This window comes from Podarcis melisellensis (assembly GCF_964234715.1).
Source record: "Podarcis melisellensis genome assembly, chromosome: 10".
In the NCBI taxonomy this organism is placed as follows: domain Eukaryota; kingdom Metazoa; phylum Chordata; class Lepidosauria; order Squamata; family Lacertidae; genus Podarcis; species Podarcis melisellensis.
In genome coordinates, this window is record NC_138542.1 from 1,588,543 (window position 1) to 1,605,890 (window position 17,348).

Here is a 17,348-nt window from a genome sequence, read left to right on the forward strand (position 1 = left end):
GAAGGGTCAAATCAACCATCATGTTGATGGCTTTTCAGCCGATTCCCTGGTGGCCTGCTGGAATGTGGAGTTAACCAGGGTTATCGACTGTCTGGCTCCGAAGCGCCCTCTCTGATTGCATGGAGCCCAGACAGCCCTGTGGTTTCCCCCAGAGCTGAGGGTGATGAAACAATTGCTGAGACGGCTAGAGCACTGGTTGTGAAAAACTCATTCTGAATCTGACCGGACACAGGTTTGAGCTCAACGTCAAGCCTACCAAGTGGTGATAGCAACAGCAAAGAGGACCTTCTTCACCGCCTCTATTGCATCTGCAGAAAACAGCAGCAGGAGACTCTTTCAGGTGGTTTGCAATTTAATGGAACCACCTTTGCCACTGGGGCCTGGTAAGGACCCCAAGATCTCTTGCAACGATTTTGCAGTTTTTTTTTTCAGATAGTCGGTTGGATTCAGAAAGAGGTAGACTCCACCATGGGAGCAGGGCCATGTCTAGAGTCCTGTCTAGTCAAGGGTCAATTTCAATCTGTTACCTCCAAGGACATGGACAGGCTCCTTGGACAAGTAAAACCAACCACCTGTCTCCTTGATCCTTGCCCATCCTGGCTTATAAAAGAGAGCCAGGAAGGGCTGGGTGACGGTATCCGTGGGGTGGTGAATGCTTCCCTCTGTGAGGGAGCCTTCCCAGACCTGCTGAAAGAGGTGGTTATTAAACCGCTTCTTTAAAAAAAAATTTGAACTATCATCCAGTCTTAAATCTTCCATTCTTGGGCAAGGTGATTGAGCAGGTGGTTGCTGAACAACTCCAGGCATGCCTGGAGGATGCGGACCATTTGGATCCCTTCCAATCAGGATTCAGGCCTCATCATGGGACTGAAACTGCCTTGGTCGCGCTGGGCTATGATCTCCAGCGGGCTAGGGACAAGAGTGAAAGCTGTTTCCTAGTTCTGCTGGATCTCTCAGCAGCCTTTGATACCATCAACCATGACATCCTTCTGGACTGCCAAGAGGAGCTGGGAGCACTGTTACACAGTGGTTCAGTTCCTTCCTCCTGGGCTGTGTCCACATAGTGGTGCTGGGGGATGAGTCTTCAGACCCCAGGGCTCTCACTTGTGGGGTGCCTCAGGGTTCCATCCTCTACCCCATGCTTTTTAACACCTAAATGAAGCCAAAGTGTTGGCATTGACCTTTAAAGCCCTAAACAGCCTTGGCCCTGTATACCTGAAGGAGCGTCTCCACCCCCATCATTCAGCCCGGACTCTGAGGTCCAGCGCCGAGGGCCTTCTGGCAGTTCCCTCCCTGCGAGAAGTGAGGTTACAGGGAACCAGGCAGAGGACCTTCTCAGTGGTGGTGCCCACCCTGTGGAACTCTCCCATCAGATGTCAAGGAAATAAAGAACTATCAGACTTTTAGAAGACATTTGAAGGCAGCCCTGTTTAGGGAAGTTTTTAATGTCTGATGTTTTCGTGTGTTTTTAATATTCTGTTAGGAGCTGCCCAGAGTGGCTGGGGAGGCCTGGCCAGATGGGCAGGCTATAAGTAATAAATTATTATTTTTTTATTATTATTATATTATAACCTTACTCAATGGGTGAAGTGGGAATCAAAGGTCCCCTCTGAATCACACCAGGCAGGTGCGGAGCCCGTCCTTGGCAAGGGTGGGAGGAGACCAGCCGTGGCTCCTCTTCCCCAAGGGGCAGGCAGGCAGGATTGGGGAGGCTCTTCGCAGGAGGAGCAGCCAGGCTCCCGGCAGTGGCGCTGCCCCGGGGATCCTGCAGCTGCCCGAGGGTCGGAGCCGCCGCTCGCTTCCTGCTGCTTTCTAAATGCAGCTCTTTCCAGCCTGAAAGCAAGAACTATGGCGAATCTACACTCGGTATATCTCTATTAGTAACCCGGGAACGCAGTTCCTTCCCGCCTCCTCCGCCCGCCATCAGCGATAGTATTTGCCAAAGAGCTGGTCCAACCAGAGTCGGCTTTGTTGACCAGCTTTGTGACGATTGGTTCTCTCTCTCGCCTGCTGGCCTCCTGGCTGAAGGCAAGGAGGCGGGCGGTGCCAGCCAAGCTGCCTTTCATTGAGCAGTGGCCCAATCGGAGTAAGGCTTGGAGTCCCGCCCCGCCTGTTGATTGGCTTGTCAGCCTGTACGGAGGTGAGGAAGATGGCGGAGGCGGAAGGGGCTTAAGGAGGAAGCCCGGCGGCCGGTGGGTTCGGCTACCAGAAAGGAGGCAAAGCGATCGGAACGGTAGAAACTACCAATCAACGATAGTGACAAAGCGCTTCGTGTTTCATTTGTTTATAAATATTTTAAGATGCTGATGACGTCCGTGCCCCTGAGGAGGCGCGCCTCGGGTCTCTCTCCGCTGCGTCGCTCCTGGCAGGAGTTCTGCTCCGGCTGTGCACGGGAAGAATTCTGTCACTCAGAATCAGCTTCTCAGATTTCATTTCTCCTTCCTCGCAGTTCCTTTTCCTTTCTCGTTACGCCTTTTAGACTCTCGGCCCGAGGGCAGGGCTGTGTTTTATCACTGGCATTTGGCAGAATTAAACAACGCTTTCAATAGCTCTCATTATGAAAATGGTGATTAACGTTTGAAATTGGGTGGAGGAGGACGTGCAGATGGCGAGAGGATGATTTCTTGGCTTTGTGCGGGTGCTTTGCTGCAGCTTTGGGAATTATGGTACCTTCTTTCCTTTCTTTTAGATCTCAAACCAGCCTTGCCCTCAAGAAAGGAGCGTCCAGGCAAAGGGATGAAGAAGGAGCAAGTGCTGAACTGTCAGTTCTCATGCTGGTACCCTCATTTCAAGAGTCAGACCATCCGCAGGTGAGTGAGAATCCTTTGAGGCAAGGACTTGCTTGAATGCCTAGGAATGAAGAAAGGGTATTCATAGAATCATAGAGTTGGAAGAGACCACAAGGGCCATCGAGTCCAACTTCCTCATCTTCAAATCAAGATATCCGTGACCAATATTTAGAACACAATATGCATTTCTTAATGTCAGCCTCCACATAGGTAGAAGTGATGGCCCCACCCCAAGGTTCCCACACAAATAAGGACCTATTAATTAGGGTTGTTTTGTTTTGTTTTCTGTTAATGCATTTCCTATGAATATTTGCTCATTCCACATTCACAGTACAGATTTGAAAGGGGGTGGGGGGTGGGTGGACTGCCCCTCATTTGTGACTGTGGAAATTGCTGGCCTTAGCTTGTGATCGCCCATATCACGTTGTTTGTCCATGCAAATGTATTGCAGAAAGTAAAAGCTGTTCACTGGGACAACAAATATATTGGTGAATCTCCTTGACTGCAAATAGCAAATGACTGTATTGCCAGCCTGTTTGGAGTTACCAAGTTCAGTGGCTCATGGCACTGGGAACTCTAGTATGTAGTGACATAAAACTAAACTATTTGAGACAGTGTTCTTCAAGTTTAAAGACAAAATACTATTGTAATGAGTTTATATGAGTTTTGCTTCTTTAATAAAGTCTTTGTACATTTTTCCCACCCTCACTTCTCTGCCATTTATTTTTTATTCTTGGATGAAAAAGAGATTTTCTTCTTTTTTAAAAATGTGTGTATTAAGATGATATGGTTAATATTATTAAATCACTGTAGTGACAACATCTATATGGAACATAGATAACTGGTATATTTTATGTCTTCAGTTTTTCATGTTGTCCTAAATTAGTTTTTTTTAATCAATTCAGTATCATACTGCCACTGCCTCAGAATGTAAAGGATTATTTGCTGGATGATGGAACCTTGGTGGTTTCAGGAAGGTAAGAAATTATTTGTATTTTAAAGATAATTATAAATTATTGCTCTGGCGTTTCACTGATACTTCAAAGAAATTGCCTCAGTCATTTTTCTCTCTCCTGTCTTGTGTGATGGGCATGGCTTTAAAGTCAGAGTAAATTGATTCATATGTTTAATCTAGCGTTAAAACAAAGGTAGAATAATGGCTCTCGTAGTAGTCTTTAGCTCTGGCTGCAAGTGTGGCTACAGCATGCAATTAGAAACCATTGATGTGACCTCAATACATTTATTGTGTCCAAAGTTTTTAAAAGTTATTGGTGTGAGTATTGGGTCTGAGGGATGCTTGACCTTTTTTGTTGCCTGCAAGGTCTGTGACTGAAAGTATCCTATCTAAATCTGAAAAGTCATAGGAGTGAGTGCATTATGGGACAACTTTTAAGGGTGGTGGTAGTGGTTATCTAAAAAGTGTCTTCGTTCTCTTATAACGTGTTCCTGATTTGCAGCCCTTTCTTTTTTTAAAAAAATTTATTTTTTATTAATTTTTAGCATATAAAATTTTTAAGACATACCACACAAGTTATTACACACATATCCTTGTTTGGACTTCCTTCAGCACCTCTGATAATCCTCCGTCTTAATTATTTCTCCTGCAATTCTTAACTTAATATTGCCTTTACATTTTCTAACCAATCATTTCTTCCTTTCCATTTTTACAATATTTCTTAAATTACTCCTCACAGAACTTCTTGTAATCCTACAAACGTAATCTGATCGTCACAAATACTTTTCAAATACTCCATAAATTTAGTCCAGTCTTCGGTAAACCTCTGATCCCGCCGGTCTTTGATCCTTCCTGTTAGCTTGTCTAATTCTGCATAGTCGATTTGCAGCCCTTTCTATCCATACAAGCAATGGAGCAAACTGACTCTTTTCACATATACGAACCAAAGATAAAGTCTGGATTGTTGTATCAAAAGTTACTGGTGGCCAAATGTGAGAAGCCATGGCATAAATTAAAATGACTTGTTGGTTGGGGAAATAGCTACTTGATTTTGGAGCTTCTGTGTTTAGTTTATGTGGCATATGGCTCGGGGCTTACATTTTGCATTTCTAAAGCTCCAGTCACCTTAAATTAGCGCATTCTGCAGAAGTAAAACCTTATCAACTTGTTAAGCTATTTCAAGTTCTGTACCCTTGTGACTTGAAATTAATAGGTTTCGGTTTTCCTGCTTCTGTTCTAGGGAAGATCCGCCAACATGTTCCCAAGAAGATGATGATGGGGAAGAGGCAGAGGAAATACAGGTTTGTACAAACTGTGATATACTCAAGCTCAGTATACTGATATTTCTGTGTCACCCACTGGTACCATTACCAGTTTATAACCCAAAGTTTCCCCTTGTACTTTTTAAAAGTTGGCTATTGAATTGGAAAACAAAGCAATATCTTATTCTTTAGCCTGCTTCCCCACCCACTACCCACCCAGTCCCTTTTTACATGCTTTTACTTGCTATGCAGTGCAAATGGAATTCTTATTTCTATCTTCATGTTGAAACCTGCCTTTCCCATCCACTGTAGGATAGTTTTACGCAGTGCTGCCAACTTGAATAAAATATTGGGGTGGTGGGCAAGTAAGCCCTGCCCTGCATAATCCATCACATGATGTGCATAGACACCATTTGAATGGCAATTCCCATCAACTTCGGGGGGCTCAAATATTTTATTGGAGGGGCAAAGACCCCTCAACCCCTAGGAGTTTGCTCCTATGGCTTTGGGATAGCTGCAAACATACTTTTCAGAGTCTGTGCCATGAGCTGCTCAGGCACACTCCACTAGTTGTTATCATTCATTCAGTGTCACCAAAGCTCACAGAGGTGAGGAGATCTACAGCAGCAAGAGAAAAGGGAATCCTCCAAATAGATCTTTGATGAGGTAGATTTCCTACCACCACCTCAATTTTAGCCAAATATTCCTGTCTGGAGATCACATGTGACCCCAAACTGCTTCTTGAGGTCAGTGGATGGAAACTTAAGCTAAACCTTGGGAGTAAAGGTTGTTCAACAGTGGAATAGACTGGCTCAGGAGAGGGAGTGTCTTCTCCCTGGACAACAGCCTATCAGAGATGCGGTAGTGGTGCCCTACATTGCACATAATGCAGTGAACAGGGAGGTGAGACTGAGTGACTCCAAGGTCCCTTCTGCCCCCAGTGATCTGAATGGATCTAATACAAAAACATGCCCAGATTTATGTATTTATTTATTTCAAACTCTTTTCTTTCTTCAGTGGTCTGATGATGAGAATACTACAACACTTACGGTAAGGCCCTTTTTTTCTTTAATTTTTTTATTCCCAGTGAATGGTCTGAAGGCATTTGAGGCCACCATCTTCCTGAATTTAAGCAGTTCTGTTGCTGATTTTAGATGAGTGATGACTTGGAAACCACAGCCTTGGGTTTTGTTGCTGAAAAAAGGCAGGATATGAATCTGCATATTGTACTAGTTCAGGGATTGTCTAATCAGATACAGCTGAGCTGCTGGGAAAATATGTATACTGAAGGGTTAATTGTATTTGCCATTAGTACTAACTTTTATCGGACCAGAGTTGCATAAGAACTCTTTTCATTAGGTTAGAAATTGAACTAAACTCTACTTGTTCCCAAAAAAGGCAAAGGCTCGACATTTAAAACTAAATAAAAATGTAAAAATAAAGTGTGTACAACCTTATTAATCAAATTAAATAGCATTGTATTTAAAACATAATGATAACTTTGCTTACATAAAGTGGTTGAAAATATATTTTTGAGAAAGAAGAAGAGCCTGATGATCAGGCCAGTGGCCCACGCAGTCCAGCGTCCTGTTCTCACAGGGGCCAACCAGACGACTGGGGGAAACCTGCAGGCAGGATCCGGGCGCAAGAGCAACTCTCTCCTCCTGTAGTTTCCAGCAACTGGGGTTCAGAAACATTGCTGCCTCTGACTGTGTAGGTAGAACCAGACTAGTAGCCATTGATAGTCTTTACCTCCATGAATTTTTTCTAGTCACTATCTTGTGTCTTTTCCAGTCAACCCCCCCCCTTTTTTTGCTTTAGCTATGAACAAGCAGTATTTTCTACAAAATGGATAAGGCCCCATACACACACGTTGTTCCTGAGGCAATTTCATCCGATAAAAGTATGAATTCCATGAGAGAAGTAGAACATACAGTTATCAATACTGCATTCTTAAGCATCTCCATGTGACATGTGGCAGGTGACTTTCAGCTCACTGAAATTTTGGAAGGAAACTTTCCAGTTTTTCTTGTTCTGTCTGAGCTCCTTGCTCAACACCTTCATCCCACTTGCTCTTACAGCCATCTCGACAAGCATAACAGCAGGGCCAGACCTGGAGAAGTACTGTATTTACTCAATGGTAATGCACACTTTTTTTGGCCAAATTATGTTGTGAAAATTAGAGTGTGCGTTAGATTTAATGCCGCATTTACATTCACCAGCAAATACTTTTTTGGTTTCACGGTTTTGAAAATTGAAGTGCACATTAGATTCAATGGAGCATTAGATTGCAAAAATATGGAAGGATTGGGGCCTTAGTGATGAGTAATGAAGTGACTGCCTTTCCCCCCTGCTCCAGAGCCAGTGGAAGTGAGTTTGGATGCACAGAAAGTCAAGAGAAATTTGTTGGTCTTCCCCCCCGCTCCTATCCCCTGGTAGTTCCCTCCATTTTGTGTCTCTGAACATAGCCAACAGACAATGTGGGGTAAATAAAATTTACAGCACTTTTGCATTGTTACAGTTACCATTATCCTTCATTGCCTCATATGAATAGTTTGATTTCAGTTATTACTATTACTGCCTACATTCTGCATAATTATAAATAAATGCCGAAGTGTTTGGGTTGTAGATGATTTCAAAATCAACAAGCAGGAGGGAATCTAGATCAATGAAAACTGAAGGGAAGGGGAAAGTTATGAAATCTTATTGTTTATCAAATCTGTGCTCTGAAACTAAACAGTGGATGGCATTTGTAAATACTGGCTTTAACATGACAACTTCAATGGTAAGTCGTTTATCACCGTCTATGAATATCTTCATATTCCCAAAACAATTTATTCCATTTGATGAAGAGAAAGGAAATAAAAAATGCAAGAGAGCCCACAAATATCTCTAAATCTGTTCAACCCAGGACACATTTTGTTTTTTACAAGCTTCTCATTTTGTTGTTGTTTGTCTAGGCACCAGAATTCCCTGAGTTTGCACTTAAAGTTGAAGAAGCAATTGGCTCACTGGGAGGCAGTGTCTTTCCTAAGCTTAACTGGAGTGCTCCAAGGGTGAGAACATGAATTAAATCCTAAATCAGACGATTTAATGAATTTTTTTAAAAAAATAAAGGATAACTATTTCTTTGAGCTATTTGGGAAGTGAAAAAAATAATTACACTGAAAAGAGCTAGTGGAGATAGCATAGCAATGCTTAAGAGCAGCTTGGGAAAGGGAGGATGGCCACAGGATGTAATAAAATTGTCTCTCATGCAGCATTTTCTGCTGACGTTTATGTATCGCATTTGAATCCTTTACTGAAGAAGCTTAGGGTGGAGCACATGGAGCAATCATGTTTTAATCTTCACAAACACAGTGAAGTACTCTGGGCTAAAAAATGGTCTCTTATCCAAGGTATGCTAGCATTCCTTGGCGCCAAAGAAGGATCTGAATCTAGATTTCCCACATCAGAATTCAGTATTCTACCCAGACTAGCTTTGATGCCACTGTGCAAGGTTTGGTTAAAATGTGCTTAAAATAAAGTTTGTTTTTTAACTTTTAGGATGCTTACTGGATAGCATTGAATAGTTCACTGAAATGCAAATGTCTCAGTGACATCTTCCTACTTTTCAAGAGTTCAGACTTCATTACTCGAGATTTCACTCAACCGTAAGTTTTAAAAAGATTAGGTACAGTATCAGTGTGTGGTGTGGTGTTGCTGAGTTTTCAGACACCCCCACCTCAACTGTTCCCAGTTCTGAAATCTTGGATCTTTGGATCTTCAATTTGTTCTTGTCCATGAGCAGAGATGCTTTGTCAGACTATTCTGCTGTTTATCCTACTTCAACTTTGCTTTCTCTGAGTTCATTGTTCATTAATCTATCTTCTGCATTGTCTCAGTACTGGAATTTAATCATAACTTCAAGGAAGATAGGTTTGTTAAATGCTGCAAGAGATGAAAAGCTCTGTGCACAATGCCTTTCTTTTCCTAATGCTGTCTTGGTTACTGTTATGTATTCAGTGTTTGCCTGAGCTTGAGTCGTGACTAAGGATTCTGAGCCCCTGTTCTGATTCGATACATGAAATCCAGTCACAGAACACTTCAGGATTTGGGCTTCGGTCATTGGCCCTTAAACTCTGACTTATGATTTGCATCTTGGAAGTTTAGACAGCCAATCACGTGGGGAGTGGGAGTGCACGGTAAGTGCTCCAGATCTTCAGATTAGGGGAGTTAGCACAGTTCTCGACTTTTAGATTTTTTTCTGAAATCTGCTACACATATATCTTAGCTGAAGGTTGAATCCAGTGCTGTGTGAACCAAGTTGCACATGCTCTGTAGGACTTCCCATTTCTCTCTGCCTGCCCCCCAAATCTGCTCCCCGCAACCCTCTGGAGCAGTTTTGAAGGTGCGTTGTTGTGGAGTTGAGGGTCCGGGGAGGGGAGGGAAAAGTTCTGCTGCACAAGCAGAAGTTGGCTATGAGAGTGGAACAGCCTTAAACACAGCCCTGAATGCTATTCTCTGCGTCAGGGTCATGCCAGTCATAGTCCTCCATAAAGGGAACTATTAAGGGACAGAAAGTAGGATCTTTTTTCATGACATTTCCAAATTTGCATGAATATACCTAGTCAGGATCTTAAGTTAACAGCTCTGCTGAACCACAAGACCTGTCTTCATTAATCATGATATTGATTAAGCTTCAACACCCCTGACGAGAAAATGAGAAATGTTCCTGTTGTTCGGAAGGAAAATGCTGAACAAGTGGAAATTGGGTAAATTTATATATCCTGTTAATTTGAATCGGCTTACAGATTTATTTTATTTTATTTATTTATTCATTTCTCTCTATTTTTAAGCAGCACTTAGTCTCTGTTTAGTGACATGGAGAAAGTTCTATAATTTAACTGCTCCAAAGAAACATAATACTAATGGAAAATATATGATGATTCTTTTATATCCCTACCCTGCATAATCAATGGCAAGGGCTTATTAAAAACAAGTTACCATTTTCTGAGAATTACTGGACTAGAAATAGAATCTTTTGCCATTGTTACTGAGCTATATTGTCTGGTTCTAAGGGTGCATATTCCTGAGTCTCCTAGCTACACAGATCCCACACTGGTGTAAAAATCATAGAATTGTAGAGTTGGAAGGGACCCCAAGGATCATCCAGTGCAACACCCTGCAATGCAGGAATCTCAGCTAAAGTATCCGTGGCAAGTGTCAGTTGAGCCTTTATCTTACTTAGAAGCTCAAACAGTGAAGCCATGCTCTGACGAGGTTCCTTGAATTCTCCTCTACACACAGGCACATGTAATTGTAAAGGTTATCTGGAACTGAAATCCAGACCACAAAAGGGAAAAGGATACAGCTTGGCTTTCTTTGATAATGCAGTAACTACAAGTGCATATTCCACAAGGTCTTGGTACAATAACTTTGCCATCCAGGCTCCATGACAATAAATGTGCCCACGAGGCTCCAGCAACAACAGGGCATCATTGCTAAACAATGATGTCTCACTGTGTACTCTGGACATTTCAGGTGAAGGGTATGGCCAGCCCTTCTGACCTTAGATGGAAGCAAGACTTTTTGACGGGCCCAGGGTGAGGCTTCGTTGATGGAACAGGCAGACCTAATGAGTGTGTGCTGGAACTGGTGCATGAGGAAGTGAAGCTACGACAGTACGTTCTGTGAGCCCTTCATGGTCGTGTCCATGGCCCCCTCCTAATGTTACCTGTCAGGGTTTCTGGGAGAGAGGAGGAGATGACAGAGGAGACGGAGAGCGAGTGGGAGGAGGGGCAGAAGGATGAGGAAGAAGATGACGGAATTCTGAGGGAATCCACGAGTCTGAGCAGCGAGTCAGAGGATTCTCAAAAGGGGGTTACCTTAATCAAGCAAAAGGGAGGAGAAGGGAGAAGCGGAGAGGAGCCCAGTGGAAGACAGACGCAGCAAGAGGCGTCTCAGCCGGAACGGAGTAAAGGGGGTGGAGTCGTCAGCCTCTCGGAGGGAGCAGGATTAGGAGAGAACAGAGAAAGGGGGTTGGAGCAAGGTGTTCAGCCGGAAAGGGTGGAGAGCGGAACAAGGGGTGGTGTAGCGGTCGAAAGAAAGGTCAGCAGCAACGTACGCGCGCCAAGTTCAAACGTAGAGGCGCGCGGAAGTGGAGAGAGCTCAGGGGAGGAGCCCGGCCCTAAAGCCAGAAGGAGGGGGGAAGAGGCGGCAGAGGATTCAGCCTCAGGCGAGTCACGGAGAGAGGGAACCCAGGGGGGCAGGAAGACCCTGCGGAAAAGAAAGGAGAGGAAGAGGTGGTCTAGAGCCAGGCTATTAAGTTGGTGTGGAAGAGGGGAGGAGTCAGAGGGGACTTCAGCGGTCTAACGTGACAGACGTACGGCCACGATGCTGAACTGTACGAGAAGCAGAAATCTTCAATAAACTTTTCCTGTAAATAAACTGCAACGGAGTGAGGTCTCTTGTGAGCTGGGACCCGTCCTGGGTGGCTGTGACAGTAAGTCCCCTCTCTAAAAGCAAAAAATTTTTTTTGCGAAGCTCACGAACGGGAGCAGCCATGAGCGCTGAGGAGCAGCTGGTTGCACTGCGGGATCAGGTTACCGCTCTCACATCGGCAGTCATTGCTTCGCAGAAGAAGAATGACGACTTGGAGAAGACGTGCCAGGATTTGCAGGCAAGGTGGGAACACGCGGACAGGGCGGGGGCCCCAGGTTCCAGAGCGGAGGGCATTGCGCTTGGACGGAGGGGGGGTGCCCTGGTTCCGCATTTTAATGGCAACTTGCAAGACTATCCCAATTTCAGAGCGGACGTCGTATATGCACTGCATTTACTCCGTCACGATTTTAAAGATGAGGAGGAGAAAGTGGGGTTCATTGTTTCGCACCTGCATGGGGAGGCCAGGGCTTGGCTACGCAATCTGTGGCGCGAAGATGGACCGGCCCGTCGCAATTCAACTGCGTTCATCAAAGCGATGGATTCTTGTTTTCAATCCTCTGTGGATGTGGACATTGCGCGCCGTCAAATGCACGGGCTGAGGCAGGGGAAAGCGACTGTGCGCCAATACCACTCTAAATTTTTTGCATTGCTCACCGCCTTAGATTGGCCAAAGGACAGTAAGCCGGTCAGAGATCTTTTTTGGGAGGGATTGAGCCCCCCCATCAAGGATGAGATCGCTAGGGGGGACAGACCCCAGACCCTAGAAGACGTGGTGCAACGGGCTTTAGCTATTGGAATTCGACATGAGGGACGTCCGTGGCACGAGGAGGACGGGCCCCAAGCGCGTGCGCAAGCGAGGACTCTCCCTTTTGTGCACAGGGATTTCAGCCGTGCGCACCCCTCGCCAATGGGGAAGGACAGCGAGGAGCCAATGGAGATTGGTGGTGCTAGGGCTCAGAAGCCATCCCAGAGCCCTGTCCCTGGTGCAGCCAAAGCGAAGCCTCCTAGAGGAACCAGGAAGTGTTACATCTGTGACAGTGCGCACCATATGGCGAAAGAGTGCCCCCAGAGGCTCCAGAAACACACTGCAGCACTGGCAACTGTGACAGCAGAGGTGCAACCAGGGGAGCAGCTTCAGGGAAACGACAGTGCCTGGCTGGAAGCAGAGCTACTGGGGCTCAGCCAGGCGGATCTGTAGACAAGCCCCCAGCATCACTGCAGAGCGTGGACCCTTTGCCTCCCAGACCGGCAGTTCTGCTCACAGCAACACTCCAGTTGCCTGATGGGAGACTCCTCGAGGTTCCAATAACGATCGATTCGGGAAGCAACGCCGACTTCGTGGGACTGCAGTTCGTTAAGCAGCACAACATGGCGCTCCTGCCTGCAACGACGCCTCTAAACGTGGTCACGGTAGACGGCAGGAAGTTGCTGGGGGGGCAAGTGGTGCAGCAAACCCCTCCCATGATGATGCAGATTGGCAACCATCGAGAACTTATTAGTTTCAATGTCACCCACTTATCGGACACACCCATCGTGTTAGGCATGAGTTGGCTGGAGAGGCACAGTCCCGCGGTTGCGTGGTACCAGCGGCAGATCACCTTTTGTTCATCGTATTGTGCTCAGCATTGCTTTCAGACCGATCAGGGAGGAGAAGCCGAGCAGCAGTTGCATCTGGGTATGGTGCAAACAGTGCCTCACAAGTACCAGGACTTCTTGGAGGTTTTCTGTGAGAAGGAAGCTGACAAGTTGCCGCCTCACAGACCTTACGACTGCGCGATTGATTTAGTGCCAGGGGCGCAACTGCCTGCTGCCAAGCTGTACTCCATGTCGGAAGACGAGATGCAAGAGCTTCGGGAGTTCATAGACCATAACCTCAAGCGAGGTTTCATCCAGGAATCTAAAGCAGCGGGTGGCAGCCCTGTGTTCTTTGTGAAGAAGAAAAACACGCCCCAAAAAAGGCTTATAGTGGATTACAGGTTCATAAACAGCTTGACTAAGCCCAAAGCTTTCCCCATGCCCAAGATTGACGACCTTTTAGCGACCGTCAGGAGGGGCAAGATTTTCACCAAGCTGGACCTACGTGGAGCTTACAATCTCATCCGCATCCGGAAAGGAGATGAGTGGAAGACCGCCATGTTCACCCCTCTGGGCACATACGAATACAGAGTCATGCCTTTCGGTCTCCAAAATGGCAGCCACGTTTTTCAAGCATTTATGCACCACGTGCTAGCAGGTCTCCTCTACAAGAAGTGTGTCTGCTTTCTCGACGATATCCTGATTTTCTCGGAATCGCCGGAGGATCACGATAAGGACGTGAGGGAGGTCCTGCAGAGGCTGAAGGACCACAGGCTGTACGCCAAGTTGGAGAAATGCCAGTTTGATGTCAGAGAGGTTGATTTCCTTGGCTACAAGTTGTCCGACGAGGGACTGGCCATGGACAGGGCTAAGGTTCAAGCGCTGTTGGACTGGAAAAGCCCTCGAAATCGGAAAGAGGTCCAGAGGTTCATCGGCTTTGCCAATTTTTACCGCAAGTTTATTAAAGGTTTTGCGAACGCGACGGCGGCTATCACTGACACCCTCAGTTCCAAGAAGAAGAAGTTCGTCTGGACCGAACAAGCGGAGCGGTCCTTCCGGACGCTTAAAGGTCTTTTCGCCTCCGAAGAGCAGCTGCTCCACGTGAATCCCGGCAGACCCATGCGGGTAGAGACCGATGCGTCAGACAGAGCGGTTGGGGCCGTTCTTTTGCAAGAGGATTCACAAGGCAACTGGAGACCGGGTGCGTTCTACTCCCGGAAGCTCAGCAAGACGGAGCGCAATTATACCATCTGGGACAGGGAGTTGTTGGCCATTCATGCAGCTTTCAAAGCGTGGCGACACTTCTTAATAGGAGCCAAGCACACGGTGCAAGTCCGCACGGATCACAAGAACTTAGAGTATTGGCGGACGGCTAAGTTACAGACCCAGCGACACATGCGCTGGGCGGAGTTCTTTGCGGATTTCGACTTCAAAATAGAATACATCCCAGGAGACTCCAATGTTATTGCAGACGCGCTGTCCCGAAAGCCGCAATACTTGGAGGAAGCAGCTCCAATCGCAGCAAAGCACATTTTCGCACCGCAGGCGTGGACGTGCGCTACCATCGCAGTCGACCTGGACGCGGTGCGACGCGCGTTGCAAAGGGATCAGTTTGCACAGTCCAAGATGGAGGAGCTACGCGGAGGGTCGCGAGACAACGATGAGTTCCAATTGCAAGATGGACTTTTGACTCGTAAGGGTGCCCTTTACGTGCCCACCGACGATCTTCGAGCCAAGGTTCTGCAACAATTGCATGACGCCCCTAGTGCAGGCCATTTCGGCAAAGAGAAGACGATGGAGTTGGTGGCTAGAGACTTTTGGTGGCCCCAGATGAGAGGAGAGGTGGCGGACTACGTCGCCAGGTGTGATATCTGCCAGAGGTCCAAACCAGTGCGCCAGAAGCAGGCGGGATTGCTAGAACCGCTGGAGACACCGCAGCAACCGTGGGAGAGGGTAGCGTTGGACTTTGTTACGGACCTGCCCAGCTCCAGAGGTAAGACGGCGGTGTTAGTGGTGGTGGACTTGTTCACCAAGATGGCGCATTTCATCCCTTGTGCCAAGGTGGCGACGGCAGAACAGACCGCAAAGCTCTTCATCGATCACGTCTTCAAAGTGCATGGACTTCCGCAGTCCGTCTTGTCCGACAGGGGGCGCCAGTTTGTTTCCACTTTCTGGCGAAAGCTTCTGGGCATCTTGCACGTCAAAATCAACCTGACATCGGCGAGACATCCACAAACCAACGGTCAAGCGGAGAGGGTCAACGCGATCATGCAGCAGTACCTGCGGTGCTACGCCAACCAGCGACCTGCGGCGTGGGTGGACTATCTGCCGATGGCTGAATTCGCCTACAACAACACGAAACACGCATCCACCGGGGTGACGCCTTTCTTCGCGAACAATGGCCGTCATCCCAGAACCTTCCCGAGATTTGCGGCACCAGGAGGGGGGGGGCCTCAAGATGCCGACCAGTTTGCAGCGGAGTTGCAAGAGGTGCACGAGGAGCTGCGGAGACATTTGGAGCTGGCAAAACAGGCGTATAAGGTGCAGGCCGATAAGCACAGGAGGGCGGGAGAGGACATCCAGATTGGGGACTGGGTGTGGTTAGCAGCCCACGCGATGCCGGCCAGGTCATTGGCCAAGAAGAAGTTAGGACACAGGCAGCTAGGGCCATATCAAGTTGAGGCTAAGATCAATCCGGTGGCTTTTCGTCTAGCCCTTCCGGAGGGTTCCAGGGTGCACCCGGTCTTTCATAGGTCGGTGCTCACTCCCTACAAAACCCCACACAGGTTTCAAGAGTCAGGAGCACTCCCAGAGCCACGTAGGAGGGCGCCTGAGGGGGGGGAATCGCCAAGACCAGAACCTCTTAACGAGGTCACAGAGATACTGGACTCGAGATGGGGGGAGGAGGGAGTTGAATATTTTCTAGCCAGGGAAGGCACTCCGGCCTCTGCCAATAGCTGGGTGCCGGGTTACGCGTTGGACGAACCCCTGTTGAAGGAGGAGTTCCATGCACTTTTTCCGCACAAGCCCATGCCCGAGGAGTATTTTGATGATTGGCTTTTCACGCCCACTTTGTCAGACAGCACGTTCGAGGGTTTCTCCTCACCCGAGGGCCATACGCCCGAAACAAGCCCGACCAGGGATCCGAGACTGGGGGGGGAGGAGACAGGCCCTTGTTGGTGGGTGGATCAGCCAAGGGAGGCATGGAGTCAGAGATGGATGGTAGGTCCTTGGCAGGCAGCGCCAGGAGAAGCAGTGATGGAGGAAGAGACTGTGAGGTCTGTGGGTGGGGAACCCGAGTTCGAACACACATATACGGAGATGACAGAGGAGAACGTTGAAGTGGACAACTTGTATCCTGAACCGACCCCGGAAGAACCACGTTTTCCTCAACCTGCACCCGGCGAGCGGGAGGGGGGAAGGGGGGGCTTCGAGGGGGGGATGGATGTCAGGGTTTCTGGGAGAGAGGAGGAGATGACAGAGGAGACGGAGAGCGAGTGGGAGGAGGGGCAGAAGGATGAGGAAGAAGATGACGGAATTCTGAGGGAATCCACGAGTCTGAGCAGCGAGTCAGAGGATTCTCAAAAGGGGGTTACCTTAATCAAGCAAAAGGGAGGAGAAGGGAGAAGCGGAGAGGAGCCCAGTGGAAGACAGACGCAGCAAGAGGCGTCTCAGCCGGAACGGAGTAAAGGGGGTGGAGTCGTCAGCCTCTCGGAGGGAGCAGGATTAGGAGAGAACAGAGAAAGGGGGTTGGAGCAAGGTGTTCAGCCGGAAAGGGTGGAGAGCGGAACAAGGGGTGGTGTAGCGGTCGAAAGAAAGGTCAGCAGCAACGTACGCGCGCCAAGTTCAAACGTAGAGGCGCGCGGAAGTGGAGAGAGCTCAGGGGAGGAGCCCGGCCCTAAAGCCAGAAGGAGGGGGGAAGAGGCGGCAGAGGATTCAGCCTCAGGCGAGTCACGGAGAGAGGGAACCCAGGGGGGCAGGAAGACCCTGCGGAAAAGAAAGGAGAGGAAGAGGTGGTCTAGAGCCAGGCTATTAAGTTGGTGTGGAAGAGGGGAGGAGTCAGAGGGGACTTCAGCGGTCTAACGTGACAGACGTACGGCCACGATGCTGAACTGTACGAGAAGCAGAAATCTTCAATAAACTTTTCCTGTAAATAAACTGCAACGGAGTGAGGTCTCTTGTGAGCTGGGACCCGTCCTGGGTGGCCGTGACATTACCAGTTGTCACGTTCTGTATAATTTGTTTCCTTGCATCACCTCTGCTGCTGCAGGTTTCATCTCCACGCAAACTCTGAACTGTTGACTTCTTGCCACATGGTGTGCGTAAACAGCTTTTGCTGGGCAA

At 47.8% G+C, this 17,348-nt stretch overlaps 1 protein-coding gene across 4 annotated transcripts in view; it reads left to right on the plus strand.

Moving 5' to 3' along the window:
* Positions 1 to 2,136: 2,136 nt before the first annotated feature.
* The window catches only part of CDC123 (cell division cycle 123), a 46,275-nt gene continuing 31,063 nt past the window's right edge, over positions 2,137 to 17,348 (plus strand). For 2 of the 4 annotated variants that reach the window (XM_081927862.1, XM_081927861.1), the window contains exons 1-6: positions 2,670 to 2,810; positions 3,695 to 3,766; positions 4,985 to 5,045; positions 6,024 to 6,056; positions 7,967 to 8,062; positions 8,553 to 8,659. In XM_081927862.1, the coding sequence (XP_081783988.1) occupies positions 2,737 to 2,810; positions 3,695 to 3,766; positions 4,985 to 5,045; positions 6,024 to 6,056; positions 7,967 to 8,062; positions 8,553 to 8,659 (443 nt within the window). In that variant the 5' untranslated portion in view covers positions 2,670 to 2,736. Of the gene's footprint in view, positions 2,193 to 2,669; positions 2,811 to 3,694; positions 3,767 to 4,984; positions 5,046 to 6,023; positions 6,057 to 7,966; positions 8,063 to 8,552; positions 8,660 to 17,348 lie in introns of those variants that run through there. The other 2 variants (XM_081927860.1, XM_081927859.1) reach the window with 2 other exon arrangements.